This window comes from Leptonotus elevatus, chromosome 11, assembly GCF_054856555.1.
Source record: "Leptonotus elevatus isolate MCC_2025b chromosome 11, RoL_Lele_1.0, whole genome shotgun sequence".
In the NCBI taxonomy this organism is placed as follows: domain Eukaryota; kingdom Metazoa; phylum Chordata; class Actinopteri; order Syngnathiformes; family Syngnathidae; genus Leptonotus; species Leptonotus elevatus.
The window spans coordinates 7,184,695-7,196,590 of record NC_141249.1 but is presented as its reverse complement, the minus strand read 5'-3'; the positions used below and the strand labels follow the sequence as shown (position 1 = coordinate 7,196,590).

General features: G+C 40.2%; 1 protein-coding gene across 4 annotated transcripts in view; it reads left to right on the top strand.

The window, feature by feature from the left end:
• crb1 (crumbs cell polarity complex component 1) overlaps nt 1-11,896 on the top strand; it is a 32,958-nt gene that overhangs the window by 18,673 nt on the left and 2,389 nt on the right. For 2 of the 4 annotated variants that reach the window (XM_086089994.1, XM_086089996.1), the window contains 4 exons: nt 2,164-2,208; nt 2,757-2,879; nt 3,937-4,063; nt 11,101-11,370. In XM_086089994.1, the coding sequence (XP_085946120.1) occupies nt 2,164-2,208; nt 2,757-2,879; nt 3,937-4,063; nt 11,101-11,334 (529 nt within the window). In that variant the 3' untranslated portion in view covers nt 11,335-11,370. The remainder of the gene's footprint in view (nt 1-2,163; nt 2,209-2,756; nt 2,880-3,936; nt 4,064-11,100; nt 11,371-11,896) is intronic. The other 2 variants (XM_086089995.1, XM_086089997.1) reach the window with 1 other exon arrangement.

Genomic DNA, 11,896 nt, shown 5'->3' with positions numbered 1-11,896 from the left:
TTAAACATGTCTTCAGAAAAAAAAGTGCAACACCGTAGCGACTCTCCATAGAGGAAGGCGGCGTGGGAGAATGTTGCTGCTCGGGTGTCTGGTCAATGTGTAGATTTAAATGTAGTTCCTGGTAACTCATTAATTAATTTCATTTAGGTGCAATCTTGCAAGGGAGAAGCGTACTTGACTTAAGATGAAATCTAAAAACATTATTCAAACGGTTATAAGAAAAAAACGGTGCGCAACACACAATATATGCTGTGATGTGACCGCATGACTACGGCTGGTAATGTTGCAAATGTAAGGACGGATTAAATTGTGTATGTAGATGATGGACTGTGATGTGAAATGGTACCGTTCAAAAAGACAACTGTCCGGAAATGACAACATATCTATGCGCAGTCTGATAACAATCTCACGACGAATATTGAATTCCCTGCGCAATAATGCGGCACCTTCATCAATAGGGTAATTGTCAAAAGGACATGGCATGTTTGTGACAAAAGTGGACTTTACGCTCTATGCTATAGGCGTATTTACTAGGGGTGTGTCACAAAAATCGATTCTCATAAGAATGGCGATTCTCATTTAGTACGATTCAGAATCGATTTTAAATGTCCCAAAATCGATTTTATTAAAAATCATTTTATACTGTCTTGCCTTTGTCTGTGTGTGCCTTTATTTGGAGCGCTGTTCATGTTGTACCCGATTTGGCCACTTAGGGGCAGTGTGGTTCCAAGCGGTCTGATACACTGTTAAGTTGTAGCCACATTAGAGAGTAGAAGGAAAAAGTCACGATCAAGTTATTCCAATAAAAGTTGTTTCTTTGCAGCGTGGAGCCGTTTTTTTGAGTGATAAAAGTGCCGCGAGTAGCGCGCTAATTAGCATTAGCGAGTCAGACTGGAGAAGATCATTACGATTCCTTGCACATCTAAAGATTGAAGCAAAAATCATTGTCAATCAAATCATTTTGAATCCAAAAGCGTTCTTAATCAAAAATCGATTCTGAATCGAATCGCCCGACCCAAAAATCGGAATCGCATCGAATTGTGAGACATTCAAAGATTCCCACCCCTAATATTTACGCAAAAACTCGCCGCAGCAGACTTTATGAATGAGGAAATGAAATGTCGTGTGTGGCTGAAAGGAGGCGGGGACAGAGAAAACGGTTCATTGTGAAAAACCTGCCACTGGCTAGGTTTGATTCATGGAGCATGTTGCTACGGTAACTGACCGAGAGCTTAAATTACCTCTTTTTATGAAACAGCTTTGGCCTGTTTCATAAAAAGACCTCTTTTCCTCCGGTTTCAGGTACCTCCCTTTCTGAAACAGAAACGGTTTCCCACATTTCAGGGTTTCTTGACCCAGAATTCTCACTAAACCTGCTCTGTGAAATACACCCAAATGCTAACAACATAGCATTTTTCCCCCATAATGCCACAGGGTATTTTGCCATAATATCATGGGGTAATGCCACAATTGCACATGGGCAAGTCAATACAAAAGTGTGTGACTAGGATTTATGCATTAATCATTCATGAATGAAGGAAAATCTTCATGCTTTAAATCGTTACTCAAATTTTTGATGCAGCTCTTGTGTTGAAGCATCATTGTTGACGTGATGTCTTGTGTGGCAGGCATTAGCAGGGGAAACGATTCATCCTGTAAAGACGACTTTTGTCGCGATCTGAACCGTTTTGGGAGCATGGTTAGTTAGCAAACACAAATAAATGATGCTAAATTTCTGAGACGAGGGACCGCACCATAAGACAGACGAGATGCTACACTTGCTAATGTTCCTCCGTCGCTTCCTACGCCTGCAGCAAGCTCGTCTGAAGATGAATTTCTATTCTAGTGTCAGCCAGAAAAGGCCTCCGTCTGCCGCGGTGTCTCGCTGGTTCAGCGGCACTTTCTTTCCCTCTCATCTCCTGTTTGCCTCGGAGAACAGGCAGGGGAACGCCGCCAACCATTTATCCCATAAACACGCAGCTCCTTGCATTTTTTTTTCTTCCTGTGCACTCGAACCTTTGCAAGCAAGCCACCCGACAAGTGAAGCCGCACGTCTCCCTTCACTGGGAACATCGGCGCTGTAAAGTTTTCATCAAAATGACTTTGTTTTGTTTGTGTCGCTTTCTACCTCCTTCCCCCATCTCTCCTTGTGTTCCTCTCCAGTGAACGGGTTGAAGAAATTCCTTGGTACATTGTTGTCAAAAATGTGTAAGTATTTTTATTTATTTATTTATTTTGTACCTTTTTCTCAAGTGCTCCCTGTTTGTTTCCTCCTTTGTTTCACAAATGTCATGCACAACATCTCTCTCTCTCTTTTTGCAACAAAATGCCAAGCAAAGCTAATATTAACACTGCCTGCACCAGTGTTTGTTTAAAAACACATACCCACAGTCTAGAATGAGTGACAGCTGTGGTTGAAAAATGATTGTTGTTGCACCAAAGCTGTAGAAGGCAGAAAAAATGCTTGTGTTTTGTTATTTAGGGATGAATTCCACAAAATATATTTTGACTGCTCCATGGGAAAATGTTTGGCCATTTCTTTCCCGCATGAGATTTCATGTTGTTACTCGAGGTAGATAATCGGATTACACCGCTCGGGGTGTAAGCTTCTTTTGCCTCTCCAGTCTTACAACACGGAATCAAACAATACAAGTAGTCCCGCATGACTGTTTTGTCTGGCTCCAGCTTGACACATTTGACAACAAAGTGCCTGATATGAGGTTTTGTTTGTATTCTGCATGTCCGTGCGTTCCCAGGCGGCCCCAGCTTCCTGTGTCTGTGTGTGGAGATGACATCAAAAACTACACTTGCTTCAATGGTGGCAACTGCACTGAGCGCGAGTTGTCATGTGTCTGCCCGCCTGGCTTCACTGGACACCGGTATGATGGGCACAAATTAGTAGTGAATTGCAGTTACAACAATAAAAGGGTCCGTAAGAAGTTCATACATTTAAAAGGACATTATAAACTCCTATGTAACAACCAGTACAGTACTGTATAGTAGGCTTGCATACAACTAGTAACCCTGCTTTAATTTCCTACTAAAATTTTCCGCATCAGACAATAAGGCTGAGCGGAATGAGAGCAGGGGGGGGGGGGGGGGGGGCTGTGCAAAGGGCTCTCTTGCATGAAAATTACCATTCAAGGATGGCACAAAACTGCTCAACAACAAACCAACATTCTGTGCAATCATTCTTTTTGATTTTTTTCCCCTACAAACATTAACTCACTCAAATGTTTAATATTATTAGGGTACTATGTTAGTTCTGCAAATCATAAAAAAAATTATATATTTATTAGGTCTACTTATGTTGTAGTATAGAGAAGTATATGATATATACAGAGAGTTTGGCCAACTCGATTTCAGCAGGGTAACAAGATGGCGTCCATTTGTCATGTGACCAGCAGTTGGCCAATCACAGCGTGATTGGACATATGGACGCCATCTTGTTACCCTGCAGAAAACAGAGTTGGCCAAACTTTCTCTATATATGGCCCTGCCAAAACCAAGCCAGGCCTGCCATCTACTGGTGAATTGTGATATGACAACTTAAAACTAAGTTGAGACCTGCATATTCAGTTTAGCACTCACATACAGGTACTCACAATTTTATTTTATTTTTTTGCTTTTTCAATATTTTTTTCACATTTTGGATTTTTCCTAGTTTTTGTGGGATTTTCCCTACTATTCACCCGTCTTGTGGGGCGGGAAATGTTTTATTTATTTTTTTAAAACATGTATTTATTTATTTTTAAACAGAGTGCAGTCGTGGGCCTGCAGTTGCCTATCCCTGTCCTATACTATTTGTATTGAATGAAACCAGAAATGTTCGGCATGATCATTGAAGTATTTTCATGATATTTCACAATGAAGAATTACAACATAAACAATTGTTTTGGTTGTAAAGTTTCTTTCCATCGCTATGTGTGGCTGCAGGTGTGAGCAGGAAGTGGACGAGTGCAAGTCCAACCCGTGTCTGAACGGAGGCTACTGCCGCAACCTGATCAACAAGTTCCTGTGCGTGTGCGACATGAGCTACGCCGGCGACATATGCCAGACGGACGTAAGCGACATTTACTTTTACGTGGCCGTGCTGCTGTGGCAGAACCTCTTTCAGCTGCTCTCCTACCTCATCCTCAGGCTGGACGATGAGCCCGAGGTGGAATGGGGGGACAACAACTGAGGGGGCACGTGTTTATAAATGACATTCGTTAATGTTTCTGTGCCTTCATCAAGCACCTTATTTAATATAACAATTATTACGAGAAGTTGATTAAGATAAACAAACCCCCATGTGATGTAAGATCTTAAATTTACAGCTTATATACCAAGACAGCACGGTGAACTAGTGATTAGCATGTTACAGTTTTGAGGTTGAGATTTATTGTTTTTATTCATCTCAGGGGGCGGCCATTTTGTCACTTCTTGTCGACTGTAAATGACATCGTAGTTGCTCACTCAGGTAACGACCAATCAGGGCTCACCTCCGTTATCGGTCCTTATCTAAGCCCTGACCAACTGTGATGCCATTTTCAGTTGACAGCAAGCGGCAAAATGGCCGCCCCCCTGGATGCGATATAACAAACGCAACATACATCAGAATACCGTGTTTGGAGTACTGGGCAATATTTACGCAATGCAATATTAATTTTTTGGTTCACTAATGAATTGTTTCGCTTATGAAATATAGTGGAAACTCTAACACACATTGCCAGATTGAGCCCAGAAAGCCAATCCTCATCCTTTACTCCTTTGAGCCTAAGTGAGCAACGCTCTTTGTGTCATAGTGATTGTAAGTCAGTGTCATCTTGTTGATGACGGAGCCAAAATGTCATAATGCAGTTTCAGACACTTTTACATACGTGTAAAGGCCAGTACCACTCAAAATATTAACATCCATGAAAGTTGGAAAACTGTTCATATGAATCACTAAGAACTAATGGCAATTTACAGAAATGAATGCGAATGAATATACTGCGGCAAAAAGGGGGTGATATTTGGAAGCTTTCTGGAATTTGTGATTATTAACTCATTCACTGCCATAAATTCATTTAAAAAAATAATAAAAATTATTAAAAAATTAGGGGCTACAGGCCAATACTTTTTTTTATTGTAACTAATCGCATGACTTCACTAGTTAACTCACGATTAATCACAAATTTTATATCTGTTCTTAATGTACAATAAAAAATGTTCATACTCTTGTCAACAAAAGTGGAAAAAAATGTTAAACTAATAGAAATAGCTAAAATTATTATTTTTTACGTTTATAGCCGTCATTGGCAATGAATGAATTAAAAAAAGAAAAGAAAACATTATTACAAATTTGTGGCGTCAGGCGATCAAAATTTGTAATAATAATTAATCGCATGACTTCACTAGTTAACTCACAATTGATCACACATTTTATATCTGTTTTAAATGTACAATAAAAACATTCTAGGTTTTCATACTCTTGTTAACAAAAGTGGGAAATTTTTTTTAACTAATACAAATAGTTTAAATTAATTTTTGACGTCTATAGCCGTCAATGGCAGTGAATGAGTTAAAAACAACAACAAACAAAAAGTTGACATACACATCCCAAAATGTCGACATGTCACCCAAAGAAATGCTCCAAAGCAAACATAACCTCCTTGCTGCAGGTTGGAGTGTATTGTTGGAATGTTTTTCCAGTTCGGATATCCTGTCAGTCTTTTGTATTGGAATTTCGGGGAGCTCCAAGCGGCGTAGGTGTAAAGACGTGTTTTACTTCTAAAGGCAGTGAGAAGTGTGAGGCGACAACATGACATCTCACTTTGTTGTTGATGTGAATTCGCATCAGTCAATGATTGACTGACAGCTGCACAATGTCTTGTTTTGCTCCCACCCCCTTGCCCCCCCCCTTTTTTTTGTCTTTTGTCAAACGTTTCAGTCGGAGTTATTTTAAACCCAAATTCTCTTCAGCTTTGCTTAGACTGAACCAACACATATTCACTGGGCTGCTGCAGGTCAACCTTTCATAGCCTCATTTGTCACTTTTCTCCCTCACTTTCATGCGTTTTTGTTTATTTGATACCACAACTCAATGCTCATGTGTGTTTTCTTTTGTCAGTCTCCTCTGTCAGAAACTGTCCTAACATCACTCTCTGGTTTTGGTGTTGTCTGCTATTATTAATAAAAAAAATATATATATATATATCTTCCTTATTATTTTGCTTTGTTGTGTGTTCTCTTTTAATCATTCTTTTTTTCCATTTTCACCTTATGATCAGCTGTGTGTGTGTGTTCTGTAATCAGGCAGCTCAATGACGCCATAAATAGACACTTAATCTCCTTTAACAAGCTGTAGAGCGATTGTATCCCAAAATAATGAAAGCTCCGACTCAAACACGCAGAGCAATTCCATTTATAAATGTCATCATGTGTTTATTGTGGTTGTTGTAGTAGTGAGTAAGATCATAACAGTGGTGCCTCGAAATATGAGCACTGCCTGGTAAGAGAATGACACATTGTGTATTTGAAACAACCACATCAGCTTACTGCTAACAAACAATACAACAAACAAAACAACACAGGCATCATGTCTGGCAGAGTGCAAACATAGGCATTTTTTTTCTTTCTGAAAAACGCCGACTAATATTACTGCAGCTAACTGAGTCACTTAGAATAGTTGTGAAGCTCTTCTTCATTTGTGTTTCTTCATCATACTGCCCTCTTGTGGACAAGTTGTGCACACAAGAAGGAGCCAGATGAATTTATAATGATGCAAAAACTTGTTTAATTCTTTACGTTCTATTTGATTATATTTTTAGGATGTTTTTTTTTTAATAATGGACAGTAGAGAGTGGTATTTAACTTATTGCTCAGCTTGTGAATGTCACATGACCAAAACTAGAAAACGAGTGAGCCGTGACCAACTATAATGTCATTTTTAATTGACAGCAATTGACAAAATGGCTGCCCCCTCAGATGGATGAAAACGGGCGGCTTTTTCTGGACTGGTGGGAGCACAATTTAACATATTGTAAATCATTTCTTTTAAGGTCTCATGTAATAACCAATCACAACTCAGCTTCAGAAAACAGGTGAGCTGTGATTGGCCGTTGCCTGAGGAAACTGTGATGTCATTTTCAGTCAACAAACAGCAAGTGACAAAATGGCTGCCTCCTGAGATGGATAAAAACTCATATTCACAAATGTAATCAGAATGTCATGTTTAGAATAGTGAGGTCACATATATTATTGTCAAATGGTGTTTATGGTTGACTTCCTTTATAACCAATTTAGGGGGGAAATGCTAAATGAACGCAACAAACATTACAATACTCTTAATCCTGTAAATGCTCAGTGGGCTAGACCAAGGTGGAGCATACTTTGTCCAAGCCCTATTTATACACCTCCATCATGCATTTTTGGCTCCGAGGTAGGCAGGATTAACCATCCTTTGAGAGGAGGCAGAAATGTGCTTTGCCTGCGAAAAGTCAGCATCTGGCACTGAAGTGCAGCTTCAGCAGGGAGCTGGTGGCTTTCACAGAAGTTTTGGTCTGCTTCACGGAAACATATGAGGGCACCTTATCTGACGCGCGCGCGCACGCACACACAAAGCAGGTTGATAGTGCTGACAGCAGGGAGGCATCGCTGCTGCTGCCTCTGCTTCGGGGTGGCCTCGCCACGTACCTCAGAGACTGGTTAGTTAGACATCTCTGTGGCGTGTGTGTGTGTGTGTGTGTGTGTGTGTGTGTGTGTGTGTGTGTGTGTGTGTGTGTGTGTGTGTGTGTGTGTGTGTGTGTGTGTGTGTGTGTGTGTGTGTGCGTGTGTGTGTGCGCGTGGCACTGGGTGACTGATGGCGGGTCCTGGCTGCCGGCTGTTGCGGCGGCTTGCTTGTTTCACACTCACTCTGACAGCAAACTGTGCCGCAGTGACAGGTAAGCACTTTCCCAAAGAACCTGTATGGAGAGGAGAGAAAAGTGTCATAGCTGCAGGAGCTAACTGTTGTGTTTTCTGATTGCGTTTCCACGGTGATTGCCGAGTGACCGGTTGATAAGCTTTTATGATAGTTACAGCTGCCACCCGGAGTGTTACGAGCACAACGGCGGCTGCAACTTCTGATGTAAGCCAGCGTGTCACATAATGAGAGTTAACAATCAGGCTGACTGCATGGCTTGCTTTGATTCCTCCTGATTGACAACTTGGGAGCTGAAATCTGGTGTCGAGTGCTTTGGGTGGGAGCAGAGCTGGCTAAAGTACTCATTCAAAAATGTTCTGTACTTCTATAAAAACGTACAGGCTTTGAAATGGGACAAATAAATAAATAAATACTGTCTATTAAATTTGTGCCTTGAAATATGAGTGAATTCATTCAGGCAGCAGTTCCCCCCAAAATAAAAAAGAAAAGAAAATGATATATATATATATATATATATATATATATTATAGAATTAAAAAAGAAATCGCTCAAAAAATGTTGACAAAAAAATGTCTGCAAATTAATCACCTGTAGTTTTAGTTTTAGTTCTAGGTGGCAGCCATGGGTAGTAGCGAAGTTTTGTGCCGTCTTTCAATGGTAATTTTTATGCAACAGTTTCATTGTACAGTATGTGATTATTTTGTTGTTTGCTTCAAACATTTGTTTGTTGGGTTACTAGGTTAACTAATTTGCCCCCAAAAATGTCTAAATACGTTCAATTTTAAATGTTTGAATTAGGGCTGGGTATCAATTCAGATTTCCAAAATCTATTTGATTCAATTCGGAAGGGTTTGATTCGATTCAATTCACGATTCACATTGATTTTCAATTCAGTTAAGGATTTCACGCAGTACCAATTTTACCTTTATATGGAAGACATTCCCAGAAGTACCAATGCTGCAAAATAGCATATTAGAATAATTGATTTATGGTTTTATGAATCGATATTGGGGTATGAAAAGGAATATAGATTCAATGTTGATATATCGATATTTTAAACCCAGCCCTAGTTTTAAGTGTCCTAAAGTCGAATTTATGTTTTAATTTTTTAAATTTTCTTATGCTAGAGCAAACAGAAGGCTTTGATGCAGCCTCTCAACTGCAAAAAACTGTTAAGGAAATGGTAGTTATTACACAAACGACCAGCAGGTGGCAGCAGAGCAAAATAGATCAACCAGGGCCATGTTGGGGGACAAAAAAGCAAATTTACTCACATTTCCAAATAGATTTGTGAATAATGATGAAACTCAGCTATATTCTAATGCTAATTACTGCAAAACGGAAACAGATAGAAATATACTGAAATAAGAGACTCTAATCATTCTTTTGGTAGGTTCCATGTTTTTATAGCAATAGAACACAATATTCTGTGGATTTTGCTAAATCAGTTAAAATCCAGTAAAACAGCCGGGAGTGAGGGGATTGTTTCAGTGAAAATGGCTGGGAGGGAATGAGTTTGAGTTAATTGATGTTTTATGTACGCATTGAGAAAAGTGAAAAATTAAATCCATTAAAGCTGCTGAATAGTGAGTAGGGTGACCAGTACATCCGGATTTAGGCCGGACCGTCCTACTTTTCAGTGATGGTGTCTGGCGTCCTGCGCAACCATAAGCCGGACGCTAATTTGTCCGCCTTCTAAAGAAAATGAGCCGTGGTTGATTTTATGTGACCCAACATCAGCCCCACCCCCGTTTGTCACAACTGGTCTGTATTGGCCAACAGTGGCTTCAGTTAAAAATCTTGTATATCATTGGCTCAATAAATGTAAGCAAATCTCCACGTGTGGCCTTCTTTGACAGCAGCCAAAAGGCAGCGCTAGCAAAAATGCTAAAACGCCGGACATCTTTTAATATTGAACTGATGAAAAAGCACAATTTTCTGGCTAACAGCAGTCGAGACTGGTTTCACGGTTTCTGCGCGCTTTGTCGGTTTGATGTCAACGTGAGCAGTCTGAAGCAAAGCTGTCAGAACGTCACGCTGGGGCAGAAAACTCAACAGGAAGTCAGACTCTTGCTCCACCCCTAACTAAGATTTGAAATCGGCGCTCAAAGGGGGTGTTGCCTGGAGGATTGTTGGGTTGCGAATGGGGAGAGAGTTGGGCATTGTATGGCTGTGATTGACAACAGCAACTCGCTAAGAAGCTGTTTAAGGAGGCGTGTACGAGAATGAGCCGGTGGGCGGCGGGGGTGACTACGTCATAAGTTTATTATTGTAACACGTTGTTTGCAAATGTGTATTTTTATTTACTTGCAATTGACTAGTTTTGTGAATTATTATTACTTTGGTTGCTGCGGTTAGGTTCCAAAACATACTTGCAATAAATTAAATCCGCAAAGTAGTTAGCTTTATGTTTTACATATATTATAAATGTTTTAAGGCTCCTATACCCCTCACCACACAGTTTGAACACTTTTCTCATCGAGGGAATTACATTTTATCACATTTCTCTCTTGTTTAAACATTCTCAATTTTCAAACCTTCATAAATTTTATGAAATAAGCACATTACTGTAAAAAAAAAACTGCATGCAAAATTGCACCAAAAAAAAAAGCAAAACAGCGAGGCCGTGAAAAGTGAACCGCGATATAGCGAGGGAACACTTATTAATTTTTAAAACTATGTCCTCCTTTTTGACCTAATGGAAGTGGCCACCCTAAGTATGAGTGTCAAATAGTAACGGAATGGATTTAACTTGTATCTCAAGGCACTATTGTATGCACTTCTATATTTTGATAACATGTCACAAGCAAAATAACGTCTCTGCATACAAAATAATTTATATATATATATATATATATATTGTGCTTGTATTGAGAAGAAAAATGGTGTTAGCCTACATCACAAACTGTTTAAGCTAGCAAAGTAACAACATAATTGTACATACTGTTACTTAAGAACAATAAGTTAAAAAGTAATTGTACTCTGTTACATCGAACCACCGGCTGACGGAGAAGCTGCTTGTGTGTTCTTACTGAAAGGAGCAATTTTACAAGCTGTTACAAAGAACCGGTGAAAAGTGACGCAGCTTTCGCCTCCAAACAAGGCCCGTACGTGTGAGCTCTTTTGTGGCGTACCTCCGGGGGTGTTTTCAGAGTGAACAGCGATGGCCGCCTTTTGCGTGTGACTGCGTGTCTGTGTGTGATCCTCCACAGACGGCTCGCGCTCCATACGGCTCTCGGGTGGCTGCCGTGCTGGCGCCGTGTCTGGTGGGCCTGGCGATAGCGCTGGCGTTGGCGCTGGCCGTTGCCAAACTGCTAGAGCGGCGGCAGACGGGGGGAGGTTTGAGTCTGAGGCGACTGGAAGCTTCGGCGGGCTGCTGCCCACCCGCCGAGGCGGGGAGCGCATCCATCAGCACTTTGGCGGCACGCGTGGAACGCCTGGTGTAGCCAAGATGGCGGAAGTCGCCGTTTGATTTTGTTAGTGTGCGTGAGTGGGGGGGAAACACAAACAATGCATTTTTTTTTTTTCAGTAGAATCTGTTTATCATCTCAGTCTCTCTCGCTGAATTGGGAGACTGGCTTAAAGGAAACAAAAAGAAGATTCTTGCTAGCACAGTTCTTTCAGTAGTTCTCAAAAACGGGTGCTTACTTATGCTGTTTGTCATTTTGAGGCTTAATGTAATATTGACACATAAACAAAAGAGAATGAAACATTATAAGGTATGTTTAAAAAATTAAGTCTGCTAATGCTAACATGTAACGCTAAGACATGCTAACTCTTACCCCATTTGAGTTCAATCAAGGCTCAACTTGGTTCTTGGATTTTAACTAGAGCTGTCAAACGATTACATTTTTAAATCAGATTAATCACATCTTAGAATTTTGATTAATCACGATTAATAGCTTAATTAAAAAGGCTTTTTTTAATCAACATTTTTTGTCCACCAGTTTTAAAGAGTTAAGCGTTATTTATTTTTTTACATTTAATGTTATGAGGACGTCTTCAAAA